General features: G+C 52.4%; 2 protein-coding genes across 4 annotated transcripts; one reads left to right on the forward strand and one right to left on the reverse strand.

Annotated features, from left to right (window-relative positions):
* The first annotated feature begins 565 nt into the window (after window positions 1–565).
* Window positions 566–11480, forward strand: Trip10 (thyroid hormone receptor interactor 10). 2 transcript variants are annotated; one of them, XM_004632801.3, is made up of 15 exons: window positions 566–673; window positions 1794–1909; window positions 1996–2052; window positions 3619–3766; window positions 3845–3907; window positions 4125–4229; window positions 4316–4444; window positions 4659–4805; window positions 4895–5089; window positions 6045–6212; window positions 6433–6542; window positions 9598–9730; window positions 9954–10108; window positions 10185–10303; window positions 10420–11480. In XM_004632801.3, the coding sequence occupies exons 1-15, from the start codon at window positions 650–652 to the stop codon at window positions 10566–10568; spliced, it is 1818 nt and encodes a 605-aa protein (XP_004632858.1). In that variant the 5' UTR covers window positions 566–649; the 3' UTR covers window positions 10569–11480. The 2 variants fall into 2 exon arrangements, with proteins under 2 accessions (XP_004632858.1, XP_004632860.1); XM_004632803.2 differs by lacking the exon at window positions 6045–6212 and having other exon boundaries at window positions 10420–10811.
* A 137-nt stretch (window positions 11481–11617) lies between these two features.
* Window positions 11618–24607, reverse strand: Sh2d3a (SH2 domain containing 3A). Of its 2 annotated transcripts, XM_023716747.1 has the most exons (11): window positions 24537–24607; window positions 20973–21112; window positions 19944–20006; window positions 19317–19666; window positions 18838–18914; window positions 13888–14375; window positions 13698–13813; window positions 13334–13508; window positions 13148–13259; window positions 12606–12791; window positions 11618–11905 (listed from the first exon to the last, which is right to left on the reverse strand). In XM_023716747.1, exons 2-11 carry the CDS (start codon window positions 21039–21041, stop codon window positions 11745–11747), a joined length of 1797 nt encoding a protein of 598 aa, XP_023572515.1. In that variant the 5' UTR covers window positions 21042–21112; window positions 24537–24607; the 3' UTR covers window positions 11618–11744. The 2 variants fall into 2 exon arrangements, with proteins under 2 accessions (XP_023572515.1, XP_004633042.1); XM_004632985.2 differs by lacking the exon at window positions 19944–20006.

The following is a 24607-nucleotide window of genomic DNA, read 5'->3' on the forward strand; positions in this document are numbered from 1 at the left end:
CCCAAGGGCAGTTCGCTCTCTGTTTCCCAATGGAGACTCTGGGGAAGGAAAGGCAGGATGCGGTAGGGGCGCTAATGGACCCAGCCTTGGAGGAGACACGTCCTCAGCTGGATCGAAGTTTCCCATCCGCCCTGTGGCCGGAGAGACTAGACCATTAGTGGGACGTACGTAGACGCCTGGAGCCGGGTCGGCCCACATGAGCCAGGTGACCTCAGGTTCTCTCTGCACGGAGTGGGGGGGAAGGACTTGGCTTTGGGGCTTTACTGTCTTGGCCCTTTAAGGAATGGTTGTAGGAGGAAAGGAGAAAGGAAGAACGGTCCAGAGAGGAGGAGGAGGAGAGCATCAGAGAGTTGGAGATGGGTGGGGATTGTTTAAATGGTCCTTCCAGGGGCAACGGGTAGCAATAGTCCTTTAAGAGAGGCCGGGCATCATCTGAATCCCGCCTCCGTGGAGCCGCGCCCCCGGGACACCAGGCTGAGGGCGTGGTAAAGAGCAGAGAGGCGTGGCCTAGAGTTAAGTGGGCGTGCCCAGGGAGGATTGGGGCGGGGCCGGGCGTGTCGCCCTGGGCCGAGTCTTCCCGCGGAGGGTGGCAGGCGGCTGGGACCGGGCGCGGTGGCGGCAGCAGCGGCGGCCTGAGCGCGGGAGCAGCATGGATTGGGGCACTGAGTTGTGGGTGAGTCCAACCGGCACGGCTGCAACTTCTCGCTGGCGCGGATCTAGACTTCGCTCGCTTTGTCCCCTGTACTTTAGCAGGGACTCCACGTTTTCTTTCCCTGCGTTGACCCCTGGGTCCCTGCCCTCTGTCCTCTTCCTTCTCTTGGAGTTTCCCCGAAAGTCTCAGGACGTCCTGGAGTCTAGAAGAGACCTTACCGGGCGGACAGGGGGAAACTGAGGCACTGCATAGACAGGAAAACGGTCAGAAGTCTTGGGACCAGGCCGGGGCAGCCGGGCGAGGTCACCTATTTTGAGCACCCTGGCCGGGCCAAGGCTTAGCTTACGGCCCCTGGGTCCCTGCCCGCCACTTGCCCGTCCGGCACAGAGGGGGAGGGGACCCTCTGGCCACCCTCGTCCCCACGTGGGACCAACGAGTCCTGACTGCCTTCCAGTCTCCTGGGATTATACCTAGGGGCGCTCCGGGATGGGATCTGCAGGCTCGGCCCCAGCCCCCACCTCTGCCTCCCTGCTGGCTCAGACACAAGGCAGGGCTGCCTTGGTCGCCTCTCACCCAGGAAATCCCAGAACTTTTCCTCTATCCTAGCTCGACCTCTGACCCCCTCCCCTGTGGGGGCGGTGGAATCCCTGGTTTCCTCAGTGCCGCGGATCCACCAGATCGTCTTTGCCACTCCAACTCTAGGAGGTGGAGTGAAGTCTTGGGGGGGGGGGGACTTTGAGTCACCCATGAAAAAGCATGAGAAATCGGGGAACTTGGTGCCTGCCCCCTGGCCATCCCGACACCCCCCCCCCCATCCCTGCGCCTCCGGCCCTGACTCACTCCAGGCCAGCCGGATTTTCCGGAATCCAGGGGGATTAGGGGAGTTGAGGCAGGAGCGCCTCATTCTACAACCTTCTTGGCCGTCCGCAGACCCTAGGCCTGCTGTGTCCGGCTGGGGCCCATCCCGGGAAGGGGAGGGGGTTCCCGCCAGTTTCCTGCCCCCCTCTCTCGCCCGGGCCGGCGCTACGAAACCACGCCTGCTCAGCGCTCCTGGAGAGAGGCTCCCCAGGCCTGCGTCGTTGGGTCGGGGTTCCAAGAAAGGTCGTGACCCGGGCCCTCCGTACCCCCTGCTCCCCATCAGGATCAGTTCGAGGTGCTTGAGCGCCATACGCAGTGGGGGCTGGACCTGTTGGACAGATACGTGAAGTTTGTGAAAGAACGCACGGAGGTTGAACAGGCCTATGCGAAGCAGCTGCGGTGAGACCCCCCGGGTGTACTCAGCCTAGGGTCCGGGTGCAGCTGAAGAGCTGCGGGCTCAGCCTTCTGCCTCTACCTCCCTTCAGGAGCCTCGTGAAAAAATACCTGCCCAAGAGACCTACCAAAGATGACCCCGAATCCAAGTAAGATGGAGGGTGTTGCAAAGACCCCTGCTGGCCACCCCACCTGGCTCCAAGCACCTGGAGCTAAGAACCTGGATGCAAGGACCAGACAACCTGATTTGAACCCTAAATTTATTCCTTCGTGCAAAGTGGTTTTGGCATATGACTTAGTTTCCCTCCTCAGGTGGTAGTGGTGGTGGTTGTTGCTGTTGTTGTTGTTTGGGGGGTGATTTCCAATTAGAAGGTTAAATCCCAGATCTTTGCATTGACTGAGCTGCATACCGCAGCCCATTTTATTGTTATTTTTATTTTCATTTTGAGACATTTCATGTTGAGATTGTTGATTGAATTGCCCAGGCTGGGCTTAAATTTTCCATCCTCCTGATTCGGCCTCCCAGAGTGTCGAGATTCTAAGCGATAGCATACCATCATGCTTGGGTTCTCCACCTCTGTATTTCCCATCTATTAAATGGGGATGCTCCAGTAGGTGTAAAAAGGAGTACTTTGGAAGAAGCGGCTCGCTCCATGCCTCTTTTTCCCTTATCTGTGAGTTGGGGTTGACAGTGTGATACCTAGCACCCAGGACCTGCAGGAGGGAAAGCTGCATTAATGTGTCAAAGCAGTGCCCAGTCCCACAGAACTTGTCAGAACGTTTCGTTTTATTCCAGAATCCAAAAATCTCTAGATATAAAAGTTGCTTTCCTGCTTTTTTTTTTTTTTGGTGGAACCAGGGATTGAACTCAGGCCCTTGCGCTTGCCAGGGAAGCACTTATTCCACTGAGCCATCTCCCCGGCCCTTTTGCTTGTTTTTTTTTTTTTTTGTTCACTTGTTAGATAGCAACCTCCCATCAGGCTGGCTTGATGTTAATTATAGTCTTTTATCTTGGTCAGTATGAATACAGTCGTCCCTTCATATCCAAAGATCAGAAATTTCCTACTAAAAAAACTGTTCCCCTACCCATCCTAGACAAACTTAATTTTCTCTTGTCATTCCTGGAACGGTAGTGTAACAACTATGTACATAGCGTGTAGATTGTATCGAGCAAATCACCTAGAGATGATTTAAAGCCTAGAGGAAGATGTACGCAGGTTCAATGCAAATATTATGTCTTTTTTTTGAAAGGGTTTTGCTAAATTGCCCATTCTGGGCTTAAACTTCTGCCACAGCCTCTGATAGTATTACAGGTGTGTGCCACCACACCCAGCTTACAATATGCCTTTTAAATAAGGAACTTGAGCAATAGAAGATTTTAGTATCCTTAGGGGTTTCTGGATATGATCGTCTGTGTATACCAAAGGGCGACTGAACGAACACCTCTTGCTGTATAGTTTTATTACAGGTTGCTGCTTGTAGCCCCACTGGGCTGAGGCATGCATGGTGGAAGGATTGCATCTCCTTTTTAAAACCCCAAACAATTCTAAGATCTGAAATGCATCCGAACACAAAGGTTGGGGGTAAAGGACAGGGACCAGAACTTAACCTGGCAGGGGACATTAATGCCCTGGGCTCACTTTCCCCACAGGAGCTGGGTTTCGAGCACCACCCCTTGAGGGGAGCCTGACCCCCTCTCAACCCCCTCTGCCCAGGTTCAGCCAACAGCAATCCTTCATCCAGCTTCTACAGGAGGTGAACGATTTTGCTGGCCAGCGGGAGCTGGTGGCTGAGAACCTCAGCGTCCGTGTGTGTCTGGAACTGGCCAAGTACTCCCAGGAGATGAAGCAAGAGAGGAAGATGGTGAGGGGTCCCCACCTGGGCTTCGGGGAGCCCTGCTGGAAAAGCCTCCGGTGAGCTGCATCCCTCCTCTCCCCCCAGCACTTCCAGGAAGGGCGGCGGGCCCAGCAGCAGCTGGAAAATGGCTTCAAACAGCTGGAGAATGTGAGTTAGCAGAGGTGGTGGTGCCTCAGGGAAGGACTAGCTTCCCCACAGAACTGAGCCCTGTCCTAGCTGGTCCCTCTCCCCACAGAGCTTCCTGGGACCCCATGGTGCTCCGTGTGTCCTGGTGGCCTCCCTCCACCAGTCCCCATACACCTTGGTTTCCCAGCTCCCCTATTTAGGGGACAGCAGCTCCCCTCTGGCTCTGTCGCCCCTGCAGAGCAAGCGCAAGTTTGAGCGAGACTGCCGAGAGGCGGAGAAGGCAGCCCAGACTGCCGAGCGGTTGGACCAGGACATCAATGCCACCAAAGCTGACGTGGAGAAGGTATGTGTGGGGGCTCGGGCAGGCTTGAGAAGCCAGAATGGGCGCTGCTGGCGCGTGTGCGTCACCTCCCCCTCGGGATTCCCCAGGCCAAGCAGCAAGCACACCTTCGGAATCACATGGCAGAAGAAAGCAAGAACGAGTACGCAGCCCAGCTACAGCGCTTTAACCGAGACCAGGCCCACTTCTATTTTTCACAGATGCCCCAGATATTTGATGTGAGTACCCTAGATTCCCAGGCCAATCTTCTTACAAAACCCTAAAAGTTAACCAACTCTTATACATACATCAAAATCTACCTGCGGTGTCTCAATACCCAGACTGAGAGAGAAGTAGAAAGCTTTAGCAACAGTGAGCTGGCCGTCTCTGCACTCCGCTGCGCTTGGGGAGAGAAATCCCCCCGCCCCAGCTCCTCCCATCTCCATCCTGCAGAAACTTCAGGACATGGATGAACGCCGGGCCACCCACTTAGGGGCCGGGTATGGGCTTCTGTCGGAGGCCGAGCTGCAGGTGGTCCCCATCATCGCCAAGTGCTTGGAGGGCATGAAGGTGGCTGCAGACGCCGTGGATGCCAAGAACGTGGGTGCCCCATGTGGTTCAGTGGGCTGGGGAGTGGGCTCCCAGCAGACCCCCTGACTGCCCCCCCTCCCGACTGCTCCCTCCCCCAGGACTCCCAGGTCCTCATCGAGCTGCACAAGTCAGGCTTTGCCCGCCCGGGCGATGTGGAATTCGAAGACTTCAGCCAGCCCATGAACCGAGCTCCCTCCGACAGCAGCCTGGGCACCCCATCCGATGGCCGCGCTGAGCTCCGGGGCTCAGGCCGGATCCGTGCCAAGCGCTGGCCCTTTGGCAAAAAGAACAAGGTGGGGACCAGTGCTCTTGGGGTTCTCGGGGAGACAGCAAGTGGAGCTTGTGGAGGCCCCCACCAAGTCAGCCCCAGCCACCAGAACGCCGAGTCCTGGGCAGGAATTTTCCTCTTGGCCGCAGGCCCAGGCTGGAGGGGGAGGAAGGCGGGTGGCTGGCCCATTGGCCTGGGAGTCCCAGGAGGCTGAGGGGGGCTGGGCGGGGCCAGTGGTGTCTGTCTACTGCTTTGGGGATGCAGACAACTGCCAGCTTGAGGACTTGTGCCCTGGCCTGAGGCCTTTATCCTGGGGAGGACCTCCAGGCCATCAGCCTTTGCCTTCCTTAGTCTGGGAGTTTGGGCTTTTGATGTGAGGGACACATGTCTACACCTGTGGTTCCCCTGCGCCCTTCTGGGTCAGCCTTAGGGACCCCTAGGCTTAGTGTCTGATGCCCTCCCACGTATACCTGCCGCAGCCCAGCCTGCGCCCCACCCCCCACCCCTGCCGTGACCCTCACTCCTGGCCTTCGGCCCCACTCTCCTCTCTCTTTTCGGCCTCTGTCTCTGAGCCCTTGGCTCTGTGTGAGCCTCCCGCCTCCTAGACTGTGAGTCTGGAAATCCTAACGACAGAGACCTGGTCCTCCTTCTTGTCCCTGGACCTAAGATTCAAGGGGCCAGAGAGGGATGCGGGTGGGACCTGGTGGCCCCTCCTGGCTCACAGTCTAATCCATGTCCTCCCCACCATCTCCCCAGTTTTGTGTTGCTCTTGCATGTGTTTTCTATGTGTGATCGTACATCTTGAGTTGTGATTTTCTTACCGTTTTTTTCTTTCTTTCTCCATTTTGTTTTTCCTTTATCTGCGTCCGTCCATCCTCACGTCCGTTCATCCATCCATCCATCCATCCATCATCCTCGTTCTCTACACCTTCCCATCTCCATCCCTGACCCACCTACCCCCACCCGGCCCCCGCTGGTAGCCGCGCCCCCCATCCCTCTCCCCCTTGGGGGGTCCCCTGCCCTCGGTATTGCCTAATGGACCCCCATCCCCCCGCTCCGGCCGTGACCCCTTGGCCATACTGAGTGAGATCAGTAAGTCGGTCAAACCGCGGCTAGCGTCCTTCCGCAGCTTCCGAGCCGGCCGTGGGGTAAGTGGGGCCTGGGCAGCAGGAGGAGGTGGTGGTCACAGACGCCCCGTGGCTGGGTGGTGGGACCCTGGGCTCGCTTTCTGCGGCCAGCTGGGCCCCCATCCTGCTTTGCTTCATGCATGGCCTCACTCCAAGAACTCTGCCAGGGAGAAAGAGGGATTTGGTATCTCCCAGGAGCGTGCGGTGCCAGGACCCCAATTCCGGCTCTTCCACCTCACAGGCGGTGGTGACGGAGGATTTTAGCCATCTGCCCCCCGAGCAGCAGAGAAAGCGGCTTCAACAGCAGTTGGAAGAGCGGAATCGGGAGCTCCAGAAGGAGGTGGATCAGAGGTAAGCAGCAGAGGAACGAGTGGGCGAAGAGGCGGGCAGGCAAGGGCAAAATCAAGTCATAATGAACAGCGGGGGTGCAGCTCTCGCCTGGCCCGGGGCTCCAGCTCCAGCACTGCAGAGGTAGAGAATGAAGCCGAGAGCTCAGTCGTGCTGAAGTTGCTCTCAGAGACCCCCCCCCCCAGCCCCGCGCAACAGACCCAGGCCCCCATGGTTTTGTGGGTGCGTCATGCCACACTCAGAGGAAACTGCTGCTTTCTGTCTCAGACAAGTCCTTCCAGCAAAGGATAAGAAGCAGAAGCTACCGGCGTTTTGGGACCCTGGTGGCGTCTCAAACCTTAAATCGGTAAACAAGAAGTTCCAGGAAATAAAATTATGGACTCATTTTACCTCGTGTATGATACAGAATCCTAGCCAAGCAGATCTAATGATGTATTTACAAAATAATTCATCATGGCTGGCCATGCTTGGGTGAAAGTATTTATGCCGTGGACTTACACACTTAAAAATGGCCCCAGGGATCAATTTTATAAATTTTATTTTACTACAACAAAAAAGTTTTAAACTAGGTGTAGTGGCGCATGCCTGTTTTCCCAGCACTCTGCAAGGCTGAGGCAGAGGATCGTAAGTCAGGGCCCAGCCTGGGCAACCTAGTGACTTGGTGAGACCCTCTCTCAAAATAAAAAAATGATTGGGACAGTCACTCTGGAAAAAGTTGCTCTGGGTTGCGTCCCCGGGATAGGCTCAAAACAAATGAACAGACAAACCCATAACAACAGAAAAAAAAACCAAATATAAAAAAAAAATCATGAAACAAATTTGGTGATCTTTTGGGTATTAAGCCCAATAATGCAAAGATAGTTCAAAAAAAAAAATATATATATATATATATACAAACCCTATTACTCTTAATTTACCACTTAGGTCAAAGGAAAAAAGCTGTACAGTTATGTTTAGTAGCTGAAATACTCAAAATATATTAACAATAAAAAAATCTGCCAGATTTTAAAAAAAAGAAGAAAAAAAATCTACTCACTCTTTCCAAGCAAGAAAATGCGCTTCCAGTCCAGTTACATAATAGGGCTGACGTGTGCCACTTGCCAGCGGGTGGCCAGATTCTATTTTGCTGTTTGCTTGGAACCAAATGGCTTTTAGGGGTGCGAAGTTCCACCCAGAACTGTCTGCTTCCAGGGCTCTTAGGGTGGAGGTTTGTGCTGGAGATAGCTGAGGTAGGGCTCAGATTCTAGCTGTCATGGAGTATTGGGCGGCTTGCCTTTACCTTTTTATAAAAAGCCTCAGTTTCTTTATCTGTATCATGGGTCAAGTGCATAGCTGGAAGAAAGTGGAGCTGAAGTCTAGCATATTCCATAGTTTTTTTGTTTGTTTTCTTTTTGTGGTGCTGGCGATTGAACTCAGGACCCTGCGCTTGCCAGGCAGGTGCTATCTCCCCAGCCCTCCATAGTTGGTTTTTCTTTCTTTTTTTTTTTTTCAGTGCTGGGAGTGAATCCAGGGCCTTGTATGTACTAAGCAGGAGCTCTGCTGCTGAGCTACCCCAGCCCTTTGCAAGTTTTATTTTGAGACAGTTTCGCTGAGTTGCCCAGGTTGGCCTCCCACTTGTGCTCCTCCTGCCTTATCGCCTGAGTAACTCATGAAGCTGGCAAGAAGTCTATTCTTACAGTTTTTACATAGACACAGAGGAGAAGAGAACAGTAATCACACATGGCATTTATTGACCACTTACTGTATTCCAGGCACTATTTCAAACTGTTCACATAGATTTGCTAGAATTCCCAACTTTTCCTAAGAGATGGTAAGCAGAGTTAGGAGTCCTGCTGTCTTTAGCACTTTTTTTTCCCCTTTTTAGTTGTATTTCTGACGCTTAGAATAGTGCCTATTATACGCTAGGTACTCAATATGTGTTTGAAGTAGTGAGTTCAGGCCTTAGACTGAGTGCCGTGGCACACAACCTGTAATCCCACCTGCTCAGGAAGCTGAGACAGGAGGATCACAAATTCAAGGCCAGCCTGGGCAAGTTAGACCCTGTTATAAAATACAAAAAGGGCTCAGGTGCAGCTCAGTGGCAGAAATCCCCTGGGTTCAATCCCTATTCTGGGGTGGGGTAAGGAAGGTGGGACTTAATATATACCACGTACTCTTCTAACTTTGTCACGAAGCAAATATATGTCCCATCATCCCCAATTTCAAGATAGGCATTCAGGTGCAAGGATTGGATAACCTAAGCTCACAGCACTAAGAAATGCTCAACTATCATCAAACCTAGCCAGTTAAGCCCTAATGTTGGGGTTATTTCTTTTCCTATCTTTAAGAAAGGAGGTGGGGGCATTCATTATGTTACCCAGCCTGGCTTTGAGCTCCTGGGCTCAAACAATCTTCCCCTAGTCCCTTGAGTGGCTGGGACCACTTTTTGGGGAAGGAGATCAGTTTTATGAGACAGAGTCTTACTATATAGTTCTAGTTGACCTTGAGCTCATTGTGTAACCCAGGCTGGCCTTGAACTTGAGATCCTCCTGCCTCAGCCTCCCAAATGCTGGCGTTACAGGTGTGCACCACCATACCCAGCCTGGCTCCCAAATTTAAGGTTTTTTTTTTTTTTTTTCTTATAGTACTGGGTATGGAACCCAGGACCTTTGCACCAAGTTACAGCCCCAGCCCTTTAAAAATGTTTTAAATTATAAAATAGGCTCTCAAAGCAAAAATAAATAAATTTAGAAAATAGACTCTGAGTTGCCCAGGCTGGACTCATATTTCTGGTTCTCCTGCCTCAGCCTCCCAGAGGGCAAGGACTAGAAGCTGCAGCGACCGCCCAGATCCCATGCTTGACTTCTTCACCAGTGTCTTGCCTTTTTCTCAGATCCAAAGCCTCTGTCGCTTGCAAAACCACATGGGCCTGAACTTTTTTTTTTTTTTTTTTTTTTTTTTTTTGAGGAACCAGGGATTGAACTCAGGCCCTTGCACTTGCCAGGCAAGCGCTTATCCTACTGAGCTATCTCCCCAGCCCCTGGCTTGAGCTTTCTTATCCGTCTCTGCCTTATCCCAGGGAAGCCTTAAAGAAGATGAAGGATGTGTATGAGAAGACACCCCAGATGGGGGACCCAGCCAGCTTGGAGCCCCAAATCACAGAAACCCTGCGCAATATTGAACGGCTAAAGTTGGAAGTACAGAAGTATGAGGTAAGTGGCGGGCCCCGGGCAGAGGCCGCTGGCTGAGTCACTCCCGGGTGGTGGACCTGACAGGGAGGGTGGGGGAGGGCCCCAGCTGTTTCTCATCAGGGCCTTGGGTGTGCATGGGTGATCTCAGGAAATCTCCAGGTCCAGAGCCACTGACCTCGGGGAGGTGGCGGTGGGGGCAGGGGTGGGGGCTGGCCTGGAACTGATGTCGTGATCCTGTCCCCAGGCTTGGCTGGCTGAAGCTGAGAGTCGAGTCTTGAGCAACAGAGGGGACAGCCTAAACAGGCAAACCCGGCCTCCCGACCCCCCAGCCAGCGCTCCACCAGCCAGCAGTAGCAGCAGCAGCAGTAGCAATAGCGGGTCACAGGAGAACAAGGAGAGGTGAGTGGGAGGCCAGGGCAGGGTGGCCTTGAAGCCCCAGGAGGCTGGTCTCAACCTGCAGTCTTCTCCCAAGCAGTTCGGAAGAGCCCCCCTCAGAAGAGGCCCAGGACACCTCCATCTACACAGAATTTGATGAAGAGTTTGAGGAGCCCACGTCCCCCATAGGCCAGTGTGTGGCCATCTACCACTTTGAAGGTGAGGACAACCAGGGAGGGCTGCAAGGGGCGCATCAGTTGCTTGGGGGGTGTCTTTGGCCAGGCTCTGTTGAAACCTACCGAAAGCAAAGCCCTGGGCTTTGTCCTCCACCACAGGGTCCAGCGAGGGCACCATCTCCATGGCTGAGGGCGAAGACCTCAGTCTGATGGAGGAAGACAAAGGCGACGGCTGGACCCGGGTTCGGCGGAAACAGGGAGGGGAGGGCTACGTGCCCACCTCCTACCTCCGAGTCACACTCCACTGAGCCTTGCCCAGGCAGAAGTAGGGGGCTGTCGGCTGCTGCTTCTGGGCCACGGGGGGCTCCAGGACTCATGCACTTTATTTCCGCCCCCCTTGGCTTCAGCTGAGACCTGTGTAACCTTGTGTCCCCCCCATCCTACCTGCTACCCCCAGTGGACCCGCTGTGCCTCCAACGATCGATGTACATACTCAGGTTTCAAATCTTTTCCTGCCGCTTGGCTTGGACCGTTTTGTTTTATATATATATTAAAAAAAATTATATAAAGTTCCTGAACTTCTGTGCCTTCTCAGGAGTTTTAGATACAGTAGTGGGGCGAGATCCTCCAACATTATCCTCAGGAATGAGGAAGGGGAAGTGGCCTTGGGTACACCTTAGGCAAGCCCTACCCTTTGGAGGAGTTGGCTTTGGCTTCAAGGGTGCTTGTTGGCAACTGACAGAGGAAGAAAACCTAACTTCATTCTTACTAAGAACAGATAGGACTTATTGACCACCTACTGTGTGCCAAGTATTCTCCACCCATGATGTGTTTTCCTTCCTGACAGTCCCTAGAAAAGTGTGACTTTTATGTTGAAGACAGGCACAGAGAGGCCAAGGCATCTGCTAGAAATCACACAGCTTTTAAGAGACAGAGACAAATTTGAACACTGAATGTCCTAGCTGTGTGCACGCATGAGTGCAAACAGTGAGGTGGTTCCCATAATACCTGAATTAGTCTTTTAGTGGGAGGGAGAAGGATGCTGCAGCCCCCTTTCTGGAATCTCCATTTTTAGGGGCAGAATTTTTTTTTTTCCTAGTACTGGGGATGGAACACGGGCCCTTAGTTCTGAGCTACATTCGCAGGCCTTTTATTTTTTATTTTGAGGCAGGGTCTTTCAACTCTTTTTTTTTTTTTTTGCACGTCAGACTTGTAGTGATCCTCCTGTCTCAGCCACCCCAGCACTGAGATTATAGGTGTGAACCACCATGCCCAATTTCGGTGGCTGGCACTATGTGCCCAGGGTTCTGGGGCCAGCACAGCATGCAGTACTGGGGATTGAACCTAGATCCTTGCACTTTCCAGGCAGGTGCTTAGAATGCCAAGCCCAGCCCCAGTTTATGATCTTCCTGCCTCAGTCTCCTAGTGTGCTGGTCTGAGTTGACCCCTGGCAGCCTGGGACACCTGGGTCTAAAGTGCTCTTCTTAGTGGCTAGACTCTAGGCGCTGTGACAGGATGTTGAGGACACGCTGGAACTTCTCAAGGCGCTCAGCTCTCGGTGCCCCTGCTCCTTGGCTTCCCCAGAGAAGCCTCTGCAGAAAGCTGGTGGTCAGCGCCTCCCTCAGCTCCGGATTAGGCCTGAATCCTGGAGACAGGGTCAGTGCAATGGGGCACAGCCTAGGCTGCTCCTTATCAGGTTAAGGAGACTTTCCTGGGGACTTTGACCCAGGAGAGGCCAAAGGGGTACTCTACTGCTGGATGCTGGGGTGGGGCAGGAGGAGGCAGGGATGATAAGGGCTTCAGGTGGTAGCCTCGGCAGGGACAGGAGGGAGTGGCCTGTTCCAGGTGGGATGCTGGGAGCCCCACCTCAGCAGCCGTGTCAGGAGGCAGCTTGTGAGGTCAGGCGGCCCGGGGAGACAGCTTGGGTTGGGAGGGGCCCCTTTAGAGGTGGAAAGTGCAAAGGTCACCCGGAAGGCGGGGATGATCCCAGGAAGAAAAGAAGGCAAGACGGGGTTGCCCCTGGATTGGAGGGCCTCGGCTCTGAGTGCAAGGTTCAGCACCCTTCCAGTTGAAGGAGTCATGTGGGGGTAGGGGGAAGATGGGCATTTTGGGATGTTGGGGTTATCCAGGTGGAACGGTGGAAGTGGGGTCCCGTGGGTGCGGCTCTGAGCCTCAGCGCACCCCCCCATGAAAGTTTCCCTCCACACTCACTGGGGTCAGAGCTTGGCGGGAGGCTGCGGGGGTGGGAGGAAGGCACGACTACCCTTCCTGGGGATGGGGCTACTCCATCTGGGTGGGACTTTTGCCCAGGCGCCCGTCCCGGGGGCTGCAGGCCGGACCCTCACCTCGCAGGCGCCGAGCAGCAACCCGGCGGAACTTCGGGGCGTCGCGCGCCATGCATCGCGCCCCCTGCAGGGTGCGGAGCAGCCGCTCGCAGCTGTCCTCCAGCGGCCCCTCCGGACTTTCGCCCTCCAGCAGGCGCACCGCGGGGGCCACGTGCGGCAGCGCCACCTCGCCGGGCTCGCAGGGACCTGAGCAGGGAGGGCTAGACCGCGTCGGGCTGGGAAGGAAGGGTGGGGCCCGCGCGGAACGGGCGGAAGGCGGGGTCAAGGGCGGGGCGGGGCCCGGCGGCGGGGAGGGCGGAGTCTAGGGCCGAAACTGGACGCAGCCGCCGGCTGAGGGACTGCAGAGAGCTGAGGCCCGGAGCAGCGCTTGGGCGCAGAACCAGGGGCGCTGCGCGGAGCGCGACGGCTGGGCTTCGGCTGGGCAGAAGTGGGCGGTAGGCGGGGGCCTAAGGCTGGATGCGCGGGGCCTGGGAGGGAGTGGCTAGGACTGGAGTAAGATCCTAGTTGCCGTTCTGGGGCACAAACCCCAGACCTCTGCTTACCTGAACCTTCATCCAAAGCCCGCATCAGTGGCTTCAACTCCTGCTCGAAGGCCAGCGCAGCCTCTGTGTGGCTCCGTCGGAGCTGGCGCCAAGTGCACTCCAACCGCGACACCTGGGAACAGATGCGAGGCTGCCTCCTCTTTCCCTTGCATCCCTGCCCCTCCCCCACCCCGTATCCCCACGCACCTGGGGCAGGAGCAGGGCTCCCATGACTGCGGCCAACCCGGCCAGGTCCCCTACCGCCCCGGGCCGCAGCGCCAGCGCCAGCTCCACGAGGCCCCTCAGTGCGGCTGTTCGCTCCTCCAGCGGCCCCGTGCACCCCAAGACAGCCAACGCCCCAGCCAGCGCCAGGGTCTCCAGCCTGCAGAGGTGGAGGGCAAGGGTCTGGGGACAGTAGGGAGGAGGGTAATTCGAGGGTGACGGGCACTGGAGGCACTGCCTGACCCCTTCCTTCCCTGCCGAAATGGCCAGAAACGGAGATGATTGGAACCTCGGGGATGTGTGGGACGCGCCCCCAGCACCCAACCTGGGTTCCAGGCTATTTGCTCACCTCTCCAGCAGTTCCAACCTCAAACGATGCCCATGGGGAAGGGTGATCAGCTCGAGGCCAGAGCAGACCCCCATGGCCACTCGCTGAGCCTTGGTCACTCCCAGGAGGCCTGCAGCCTGTGGGAGGCAACAAGGAGGTCAGGGGACCAGAGTTCGTCCCCTGGGCAGGAGATCCAGGGTGGGAGACCAACCTGGCAATCTACCAACAGCAGGTGGAGGGCGGTGCTCCCAGCATGGTGCTCCAAGAACAAGCCTCGGAGGGTACGCAGAACGCTGGGGTCCAGGGGCCGATTCTGGGGGCCCAGCAGGCAGGAGGGCTTGTCAGGCGGGCAAAAAGAAACCTCGCCCTGTGGTTTTGCAAAACTCCAGCCCTCCTCCTCCTCTGCGTCCTCTTCAGCCTCCCACCACGGGGCCTCCGGCTGTGAACAACTTTGGCCAGGGTATGTTCCCTGGGCGCTGGGCACACGGGGAATCAGCTCACAGTACGTTGTAGGAAGTCTAGAGGCGTCAGGAAGTGTCAGGGAGGGTGTCCTGGGCGGCTTGGTTGGTGCCCTGGCATGAAGCTGCCCATCGGAGGCTCTGAGGCTGTCAGCAGTGGTCCCCAAGGTAGCTGGGATCTTCAGCAAAACCGGATCGCTGCTCATCCGGAGCAGGGCAGATAGGGGTCTAGTGGAGGTTCCTGGGGGCCCGCAGAATAGACAGCTGGATTGGATGAGGGTACGTGGGAGGTCGGCTAGCTGCTCCCATCCTCCCTATCAACCCATCATCAGCTGCTAACGGGTCAATCGCCCCTCAGCTTTGGCCCTCAGCAGCTTCAGTGTAACGCGAGCTGCATCCTCATGTGTCCAAGCAGCTACCCACTTACCAGCTTGAAAACTAATTTCAACACTGCTGTAGTTTTGTGGATCATTAAAATTAATATCTGTAGTACATAATGGCTACATTTATTGTGTGGAATCGGTACATACACATAGCGAATTTTGATCCTTCTAACTCCCTCCTCCTCTCCCCATCCCTTAAGTCCTCATGCCGTCTGTACAATGTTTCAGTTTCTTGTTTCTTATTGTCTGCCTTTTATCTTGTTCTTCATTTATATTTTATGGTTCTAGTATAAAATAAGCCATGCTGTATTTTCCCATCTGGATCTAACTTATTTCATGTAGCATTATGGTCTCTAGGCGAGTACACCAACAGTGAGCCCGCTGAGAAAACCAGTAGCCTCAAAATACTTAGGAAGTAACCTAAGCAAGGAAATGAAATACCTCTATGATAAAAACTACACTGCTTCAAAAAAAGGTAGGAAACATCAGAAAAATGGAAAGATGAGCCCTGTTCCCAGACAATATCAAAATGGCCATACTTCCAAAAACAGATGTATACATTTAATGCAACCCCAATAGAAGTACCACCAGCATTCTTTACTATTACGGTTTGTGTCTAGGTGTAACCCCAAAGCCTCATGCAGTCACAGGGCTCGGTCGGGGCGGCTGAATTGAGAGTGTGTGCTGCTGGGTTTTAGGGCGTGTTCTTAGCACATCAGTCTGTTAATCAGTTTGGCATAGTTCTGGCTGGGATTAAGGGTGTGAGTGCTGCCTGCCCGAGGGCGGGCAGTCTGCATACTGTGAGCAACAGGCTGGGTTCCTTCCTTGTTGCTTTTGCTGTAAGCACCATGAGCTCCTCTCTGCCAAGTTGCTCCACTTTGGAACCAGCTCATTATGGACTGCAACAGCTACAAACTGTGAACCAGATAAGCCTATCCTCCTTTAACTTTGGGGGTAGGGTATTTTGTCCCCGCAACAAGAAAAGTAACTAAGATACTCACCAAACTAGGAAAAAAAAAAATTCTAAAATTTGTATGAAAGCAGAAAAGCCCCCAGAATAACCAATCCTGAGTGACTAGTTTTGATGAATTCTGAATGCTGCATTTTATTTCATTTTATTATTTTTTGGATACTGGGGATTGAACTCAGGACCTTGTGCTTGCCGGGCAGGCACTTATGCCAGTGAGTTATATTCCCCAGCCAAGAATACTGTGTTTTAAAATGGAACCCTTTGTTTTTGCCTTTGTGAAGACGGGGCACGTGGACTGAACAAGATTAAATTATTTATTTATTTTTATTTATTTATTATTACTTTTTTGGTGTGGTAGCGGGGATCAAACTCAGGACCTTGTGCTTGTCAGGCAGGCACTTAGGCTGCTGAGCTATCTCTCTGGCTCAAGATTAAAATGTTTTAAATCTTACTGAGCGGGTGTGGGGCCATGGCACCCACTGAGGTACCTTTGTCAGAGCCCTGAGTCTCGCTGGACATCTGAGGTGAGGATGCTCTTTTTCTTGCTGATATGGAGACCATGTATAATGTTCTGTGTTTTCAGGCTACTGTGTTAGCTCTACAGTCTCCATAGTGGGTGTCGATGGCCGACCTACATGGCCCCTTCAGACAGGGCCCATTCCCTGCTGACTCTAGACACTTATTCACTCACAATTTCCTTGTGATCCCAACCTTCCCTACACCTCTTCCCTACACCTCCTCCAAAAGCTCCACTTCTCTTTCACCTCTGTCTCCCCACAGTGTTCGTCCTACAAACCTAACTTCAGTCCCTACTCATGGTACAATAATCCCATTCTTCCTGTACTTCAATCCAATGGCTCCTATAATTTAATGCACATTTCTGGGATTATCAATAAAGTGGTTACCTATTCTGAGACATGTTGATAGATAACAGCTCAACAGATACTCAAAAAAAGGCAAGATATGCTACAGTCAGTAGATATAGAAGAATAGAGGTAGGGGCCAGGAAGATGGCTCAGTGGAATAAGCGCTTGCCTGGCAAGCACAGGGGCCTGAGTTCAATCCCTGGTTCTGAAAAAAAAAAAAAAAAAAGAATAGAGGCTTTTAAAGGCCACCCCAACAGACTTATCCTGGAGCTGCTCCTGCCTTGGTCTCAGCTCCTTCCCCTGGTTCTAACTAGCTCAGGGAACTGATGTTCCTAGGTCCCTAGAGCACAAACATTAGGAGCTAGAAAGTCGACTCCTCCCCCTCGCCATGGTCAGGGTGGAATGACACATTCAGATCACAGGCCCCCTTCCTGCTTCCCCTCCTGGGTCCTTTAATCATGATAAGACATGTCTACTCATAGCACCTTGACATTTTAAACTTTTTTCAAGGTCTCTTCATTCTCAGATGCAAGCTTTCACTAATGATGAACTTCTGACCCAGAGACATCTGCACTAGCTTCTACATGGGCGGGAACATCATCCTGTCAATCATCTCCTCACCCCCCAAAAAATGACACTTCTGTTCAGCAGGAAGCAGTCTAAGAGTCACGCGGCCCCTTCATAACAACTAAAAGATGGGAATGGGCTGGTGAGATGGCTCAGTGGTCTAAAGCACCTACTTAGAACAAGCTTAGCAAAGCACAGGGACCGCGGTTCAATCCCCCAGCACCACATGCCAGCCAGCCTCGCCCCCTGGTGGGCTGAGCTGGCCACACACACACACACACACACACACACACACACATAAAAATAAATAAATAAATAAGATGGGAATGATTGGCTCTGGCCCTAGTATGAGTTGCTGAATTATTGCGGTGGTCATCTAACATGGCTGAACCCAAAAGCAACAGCTGGTCTTCCCAGAAACCACCTCCCCCTTCTTCCCCAACCCAGTCCTGGGAACAACTTCCTCTCATCTTTCCTGCCCACACAGGGAGACCCCACTCAGCTTCTGAGGTGTCACTAAACCTGCCCCTCAAACTCCACCCCTAGCAGAAGTCTATAAAAGTGTCAGCTTTCCTTGTCTCAGGTCGGAGGACCCCCTCTATCTTCCCTGGGGATTCTCTCCCACTCCCTCTTGTTTAGAATCAATAAAGGCCTTTTTTAATTTTTCCCATATCTTTACTGGGCCACTGAAAACCCTAAGAAATACTACAGAGGTGTCAAAGAATCTGAACTCATTAACCTTTCAAATGATGCCTTTTGTGAATAAGAGGTGTATGTATGTCCCCAAGGCCCTTAGTATTTAAAAGGGTAACAAGACTTGTGGGAGTGGTGGCGCAGGCCTGTAATCCCAAAATTTAGGGAAGTGAAGCAGAAGGATCGCAATTTTGAGTCCTGTGGACAATTTAGTGAGAACCTATCTCAAAATAAAAAGGGCTGGGGTTGTAGCTCAGGGGTAGATACCCCTGAGCTCCATCTCCCGTAGCATCAAAAGATAAATTTTTGTAAATACATATCAGAACTTTTGAGAGACTGTTTACCAAACATTTCAATAGGCTTTGGTCTAGGGGTTTCAAGCCTCCCCAGGTTCCCAGCTCACTCCAAGTAAGGGTAGAAGTCCTCTCAGCAGCCACTACCCTTACTCTTGTCTTCTTTTAATTTTTACCCCAAAGTACATCCAATTGCCTCACTTTCATGGTTCACAGTCTGTTGTTCCCTAAATAGAATGTTGGCTACCCTTGGTAAGGGATCTTGGTCTTTCTGGCCCATTGATAGATCCTACATTTTATTCATTTTTACAGGAGTGCACCACCACGTCCAGCCATACCCTAGCTTTTAAAACAGTGGCTACCTCCTAAAGACAATTTGAGCTGAATATATGCAAGGGGCAGTGCAAATGGGAGATGAGGAAACTTGGGGGTGACCCTTCTTTAGGTAAGAAGAGCTCCCATTGGATAGGGACTCAGAAAAGGAGGATGGGAACATCCTCATCAATGGTGAGGCAAGAGGAGTCTGAGGGGTTCCAGCGACTGAACAGAGCGAGGAAGGCACATAGCAGAAGGTCTTGGAAAACTGTAAACAGATGTTTTGCCGTGCCTACAAAGTACTTGCTCTGAGAGTATTATTATCTATCTTTTTCCTGAGCAAGAAGCTGAGCCTGCCAGGCATGGAGGTACACGCCTGTAATCCCAGCATTTGGGGGAGGCTGAGGCAGGAGGAATGCTGTGAGTTTGGGGCCAGCCTGGGATAGACACAGAGTGAGTTCAAGGCTGGCCTGAACTAGATAGTAAGATCTTGTCTCAAACAAACAAACAAGAAATTGAGCCTCCAGGAGGTTCAATCACTGGCCCAAGGTCACATAACTGGTAAGGGCCAGCCAGAGCCAAGCTCTGAGCCACGTGCTGCCCCGCAGATGCTCACCTGGTCCGACGTGGGCTTCTGTGTCCTGGCCCGAAAGCTCCAAGTCTGCGGGCTGACTGTTGCTCCACTTCCTAGCCCTGAGGGACAAGGTGGGAAAGAACTATTGTCCCAGACTACTGACTCTATTGATTCCTGTGGGATCTCAGGCCTGGAGGCCACGGTCCCTATGGCTTGGGACAGAAAGCCAGGCATGTAACCTTACACCTTTGCAGACCCACCAAGCCTGGAAAACCTGCATCCAGTCCCTCTGTGCCTGTGGCTCTCAACCAACCCATGTGGTTCACCTCCAAGGGACTCTTACAGTGTATAAGGACATTTTTAGCTATCATAACTAGCCAGGAAGGAAGGGTGGGGTTTCTATTGGCATCTGAAAGGGAGAGCCGGCCATGCTGTCCAACAATACAGGCCGTTCACAGAAGTGAAGTGGAGAGATGCAGGGGCTCTGGGTACTGTCAAAGAGGTAGAGAGACTGTGAGTACCTGAAAGATTCCATCCGAACTGGGATGCCCAGAAGGGTATCCTCACTAAAGCTGCGCTGCAGAGGCCCCTGACGGATCACAGGCCTGGAGGCCACAGCCCCTGTGGCTCGGGACAGTGGGCGCCGGCCAGTCACATAACTGTGTACCAGTGCTGGCATGCTTGTGAATCTCTCTTCCTCCAGCTGAAAGAGGGCCGCAGGCCGGCCTGGTCGGGGACGCAGGGTCACGCGGAACACCTCGAAGTGCAGAGCAGACCCCCGCCAGCGGCATGAGATCACAGGGTGGTCCCCACGGGACCCAGAGGCACGAACCAGGAAGTCACCATCTTGGAGAAGAAGAGCTTCAGCCTTCTGCGAACAGAGGACAGGTGGCAGGGATTTGGGGATGAACCTGGCTGTTAATGACAACTCCTTCCCACCAACATCCCTACCCCCAATAAAAGACACCCCAGTGAAACTCCTGTGGCAGGCAGACTCTGGGTAGCTTCCCAACAAGCTATTTCCCATTTTCATGTGGTCACCCATCTGGACTACATTCCCAGGCTTCCTTGCAGTTAGCACTATCATGTGACCAGATCTGACCAATCAGATGAGGGTTGAGGTTCTGTGGGTAATGCTCACTCTGGACCTTGAAATGCTGCTGCATAATCGTATGGTTTCTGTGTTCCGTCAACTGGACATCCTGAAAATCCTATGGGACGGGGAAGTCAGGACGGACTTGGCTCCTGACTTAGTTATGAAGGTTCCTGTCCCCATTCCTCAACCACCTTGAGCTATGACACAAATGAACTCATGAATGATGATTGTATTTAGCCGGTGATGTCTTGGAACTGATGTTAGAGGCACTAGCTAATGCTGTCAAAAGATAATGTCCACCCTGACTGAATGACCTGGGCTTGCTATGCAAGTGTGGCCCTCTGATCGCCCCTTTATAAAAAAATTGCAAGCAATCTTATGTCGGCTATGGTGGCTGATGTCACAATATGGTAGGATGGCCAGGACCTTAGATGGAAGCAAAGCAGAGAGGGAGATGAAAGCTGGGAGCTGATTAATAAATTCAGTGACAGATGTACCACCTGTACCCTGGGCTACACCAATGTAAAAGGTATGAACTCAATAGACCTGTACAATAAGACTACTGGGAGAAATTACTGGCTCTTTAAAGATGGGACATCGAGCGGTAGGAAAGTCAAATGTCATTCCTAAGGTCACATAGTGTATAAGTCAAAGAGATGGGATTTGAACCCAGGATATCTGACTGGAGGGCATGGGATTTGAACCACCAGGCTCTCTTGCCTCCCATGGTATACTGGATGCCAAGGATTCAGGACTCCTGAGGATGTGACTCTCGATTTGGAAGTGGGATTGGGGAGCCTACGAGGGAGTTGCCAGGAAAGACTGGATGCAGAGGAAGGAACAGGCAGGCGAAAGGATGTTTGGGGGCATTCTGAGCTCCTCAGTTTCCATCACCAGCAATACCATTTAAAGAAAACAAGTACCACAATTGACAACAGCCAGCCAACCAGCTTCAACAGTCTCCAGCCCTCTGACTGCCTGTCCCAATAGACTTTGGTTCCATGTTCCTCAGGCAGGACCCAGGGGTCTCTCGGCCCAGGGTGGGAGAGGTCCCTGCCAGGTGGGGCAGGTGGGGTCATACCTGGCGTGACAGGGCACCATGGTACCAGGGTTGATGGGTGAGGTCTTCTCCATCCTGTGGCACTTGCATGGAGCCTTTTGGGGACAAAGAATGCCTGGGTTGGGCTCTATGCACTTTCAACAGGACTTGGTCTCCCACATCTGTAAAATGGGAGCAGTTAGCCTGTCCCCTTTGTGGCCAGGGCAGCCCTTTCCACTGTCCGCTTCATTCTGGACATGGCCGCCCACACTGCATTCACACCTTAAACTGCAATGACATGTAGTGCTCTAAATTAACCATGTTGCTTGTAGCCAAATTTTATGTTTGTGTGTGTATGTATGTCTTGGGCATTGAACCCAGGGCCTCGTGAATACTAAGCACGTGCACAACCACTGAGCTACACCCTCAGCATGCAGATTATATATTTTTGTGTATGGATAAAGTTATTCATAAATACATATACAATAAAAATTATGTATATATTTTATATAAAAACTGGCTTGAGGGCTGGTGAGATGGCTCAGTGGTCTAAAGCAGCTACTTAGAACAAGTTTAGCGAAACATATGGACCGCGGTTCAATCCCCAGCACCACATACCAGCCAGCCCCACCCCCTGGTGGGCTGAGATGGCCACACACACACACACACACACACACACACACACACACGCAAAAATAAATAAATAAATAATTAAAAAAAATTGGCTTGAGTAACTTAAATTTCATGTATTGTATTTAGAAATAAGCAGTGTTTATGCATATATGTATATATAATGTAAAAATGAATTATAAATAGTACAGATTTCATCAATACATATGTGTTATATCGGCATGCTAAATTAGTATTACATAGACATTCTATATATTACATTATTGTAATGTACATAATGTGTAATATATATAATATATGCATTATATAGAATATGCAGTATATATTTGTCAATATTGTATATGTATATTTACATTATATTTTATATCCATTATAGCTACACAATTAGATATATTATGTTACACAAGTATGTATTTGCTGCATATAAGTACGTATGTGAAATCTGTGCGTAACTTACTTATGTATAAAATACAAGTGACTTGTTAGATTTATCATTCCAGTGGCTCTGTGGAAGTAGTCATGGATCGGTGGGCTTCTTGCAAGACAAGGGGGATGGAATGGATGCAGGGAACACGCTTTCCAAAGTGCAGAGACGAATGAAGGTGCTGTCACACTGCAGTGCTTTGTAGACACTTCACTCACCAAGCCACTGCCCTGTACCAATGGGCACCTACGGTGCGCCAATGCCAGGCGCTGCCCCGGGCGCTGGAGCCCAGCCCAAGGGAGCCCATCTAGCAGAGGAGGTGGTGACTCAGACTCTAGCTGGTTGTTGGAGTCTGCCTCCGAGTGCTTGGGGGAAAAATTAAGCCGGGGTGGATGTGGAGAAGGTTCACGTGTCAGAGTGAAAACCCTCCCCAGGGCAGGTAGGCAAGGTGTTGATGAAAGGAAGGCCAGGATTACAGAGGAAGCGCACCAGTTGGTTCTCTGGGTTGAAAAGCATTCCAGGGAGGAGAATTTCATTTACAAACATGCACACAGCTTCCTAGCAATCTAGGCAGGGACTTCAGGATAAGAAAATCTAACCCATCACACTAGCATCTAATGTCATTTAGTCTCTTTTTCTATTTTTTATGATGCTGGGGAACTGAACTCAGGGCCTTACGCATGGCTCCATGCAGGTGCTCTAGCACTGAGCTACAATTTTACCTTTATTATTACATAGTGTTGACATTTGTCTCAGGAAGTTGGTACATACCTTGATCTACATATCTTAAGTTTTAATTCCTGCCCCCCACCCATCTTTTAGTCCCTTTTTTGCAAAAGATCTTTTTTTTTTTTTTAAAGGCCACATTTTAGGTACATGTGCAATTTTGTGTTTGTGGTTTCTTCTCATATTTTGGATTCCATCCCTTTCATTATTATTATGGTCAAATTAGGCATCAGACATGCTGGTAATTCCGTAACCTCCCACAGGCCCCAGGGCTGGTGCCTCTCAAGTGTCTAGTGGCAAAGCTGGATGAGATGGAAGGCAGTGGTGCTTTCTCTCCCCCCACCCAACCTGCCACGGTCTTGTGAATTTGGGGTGAGGTTGGCAGGTAAACAGTCATCGGGATTCCATCCCCCTGAGTCAGAAGGCTATGGGCTAGGTAGGGGCAGGAGGTTCCCAGTTCAGCCCTGGGCAGCTTTTGGGGCAGGCAGCTGGGCAGGGAGCTGGCTCCAGGTGCTGCATACCTGAAGCCAGGTGTGTTCTGAATGCCTGCACACTTCCTGTTTGTCAGCTGGGCCAGGCCCTGCCGCCTCATCTTTGAATCTCTCAAGTTCGTCTGTCTCAAGCCGATCCCGGGTGGGATGGGACGTGGATGGCTGTGAAGCTCTAGTCTGTTTGGGGAGCTCAAGTTAGGCACAGGTCAGCCACACACCAGCTTCGTGGTCCTCCTGCCTCTGGGTCCTTTGGGATAACTGGGCAGGGGAGAAAGGAAAGAGGAAGCAAAAGGGCTAGGGAAGGCTGAGAAAGGGAAGAGGGGACCATTCCTGCTTCACCCTACACAGGCGACACTTGTGTGCACCCTGGTGTAGGGGCAAAGGGGCAGCCACCGTCACCTGAGCAACGCGGACACAAGCAGACTCCGGATCCTGGGTCTCACATGTGACACTGAACAAAGATTGACTGAGTGCCTACTGTACACTACGCCCCGTCCTATATAGTTGTCTTCTAGAGCTCCCGGACTGAAGGGTAGGAGGACAGACACACTTGTGAACAAAGACAGTAATGCCGAGAGTGACCCGTGCCCGAGACAAAACAGGAAGACAGGATGGAGACGGCTGCAGCAGGCTTCAGGAGGTGGTGGAATGAGAGTTGAGACTGAAGGATGGGAGGAGGAATCCTCTGGATGTGGGATACAGCAAGTGTGGTTGGTAGTGAGATAGTGTCTCACCCTCTATCTCTCCTTTTATTGGCATTGGGCTTTGAACCCAGGGCCTTTGTGCTGAGCTGTATTGATCTGCCTGCGCTAGGACTGAATTTGTGGTCCTCGGGCCTCAGCCCCCCCCAGAGTGCTGGGATTACACATGCACCCCTAAACCTGGTGTGGAGCTTGTTTTTCACACTTTACATTCTTGAGGAGCTGAAGTGGCTGGGATAGAACCAGCAAGGAGACAAGAGTGGAGGACTGCGAGGTTGGGCAGACAGACGATGGGGGAAAGAGCACGTAGGATCTAGGGCTTCCTGAATTTTAATCTCAGGGCAACGGACTGGAAACGTTGGAAAGATTTTACCTGAGGGAGGGGCACCGATTTGCGATCGCTCTGGCAAAAGAGGAAGCAAGCAGGATTTCCGTGTCCACAGGAAATGCACTTAGAGGAGCGTGCACAGGTGCGGCCAGGTTTCAGGACACGTGTGACCTACAGCGACCCAGTGATTCATCTGCTCTTGCTCCTTCTTATACCGCATGGGTGAACCCTCAGAAGCGGTCTGCGAACCTGCGGCTCCACCCTCATAATTCCCCGGACCTCGATCTGTCTAGGTCTCCCACTCACCTGATCCAGACCCGCGGGGCTCCAGCGCGGCTGCAGACAGGCAGAGGCTTGAGGATCTGCGGCTCGGCGGG

This window comes from Octodon degus, unplaced genomic scaffold (genome assembly GCF_000260255.1).
Source record: "Octodon degus isolate 3935 unplaced genomic scaffold, OctDeg1.0 scaffold00050, whole genome shotgun sequence".
Lineage (NCBI taxonomy): Eukaryota > Metazoa > Chordata > Mammalia > Rodentia > Octodontidae > Octodon > Octodon degus.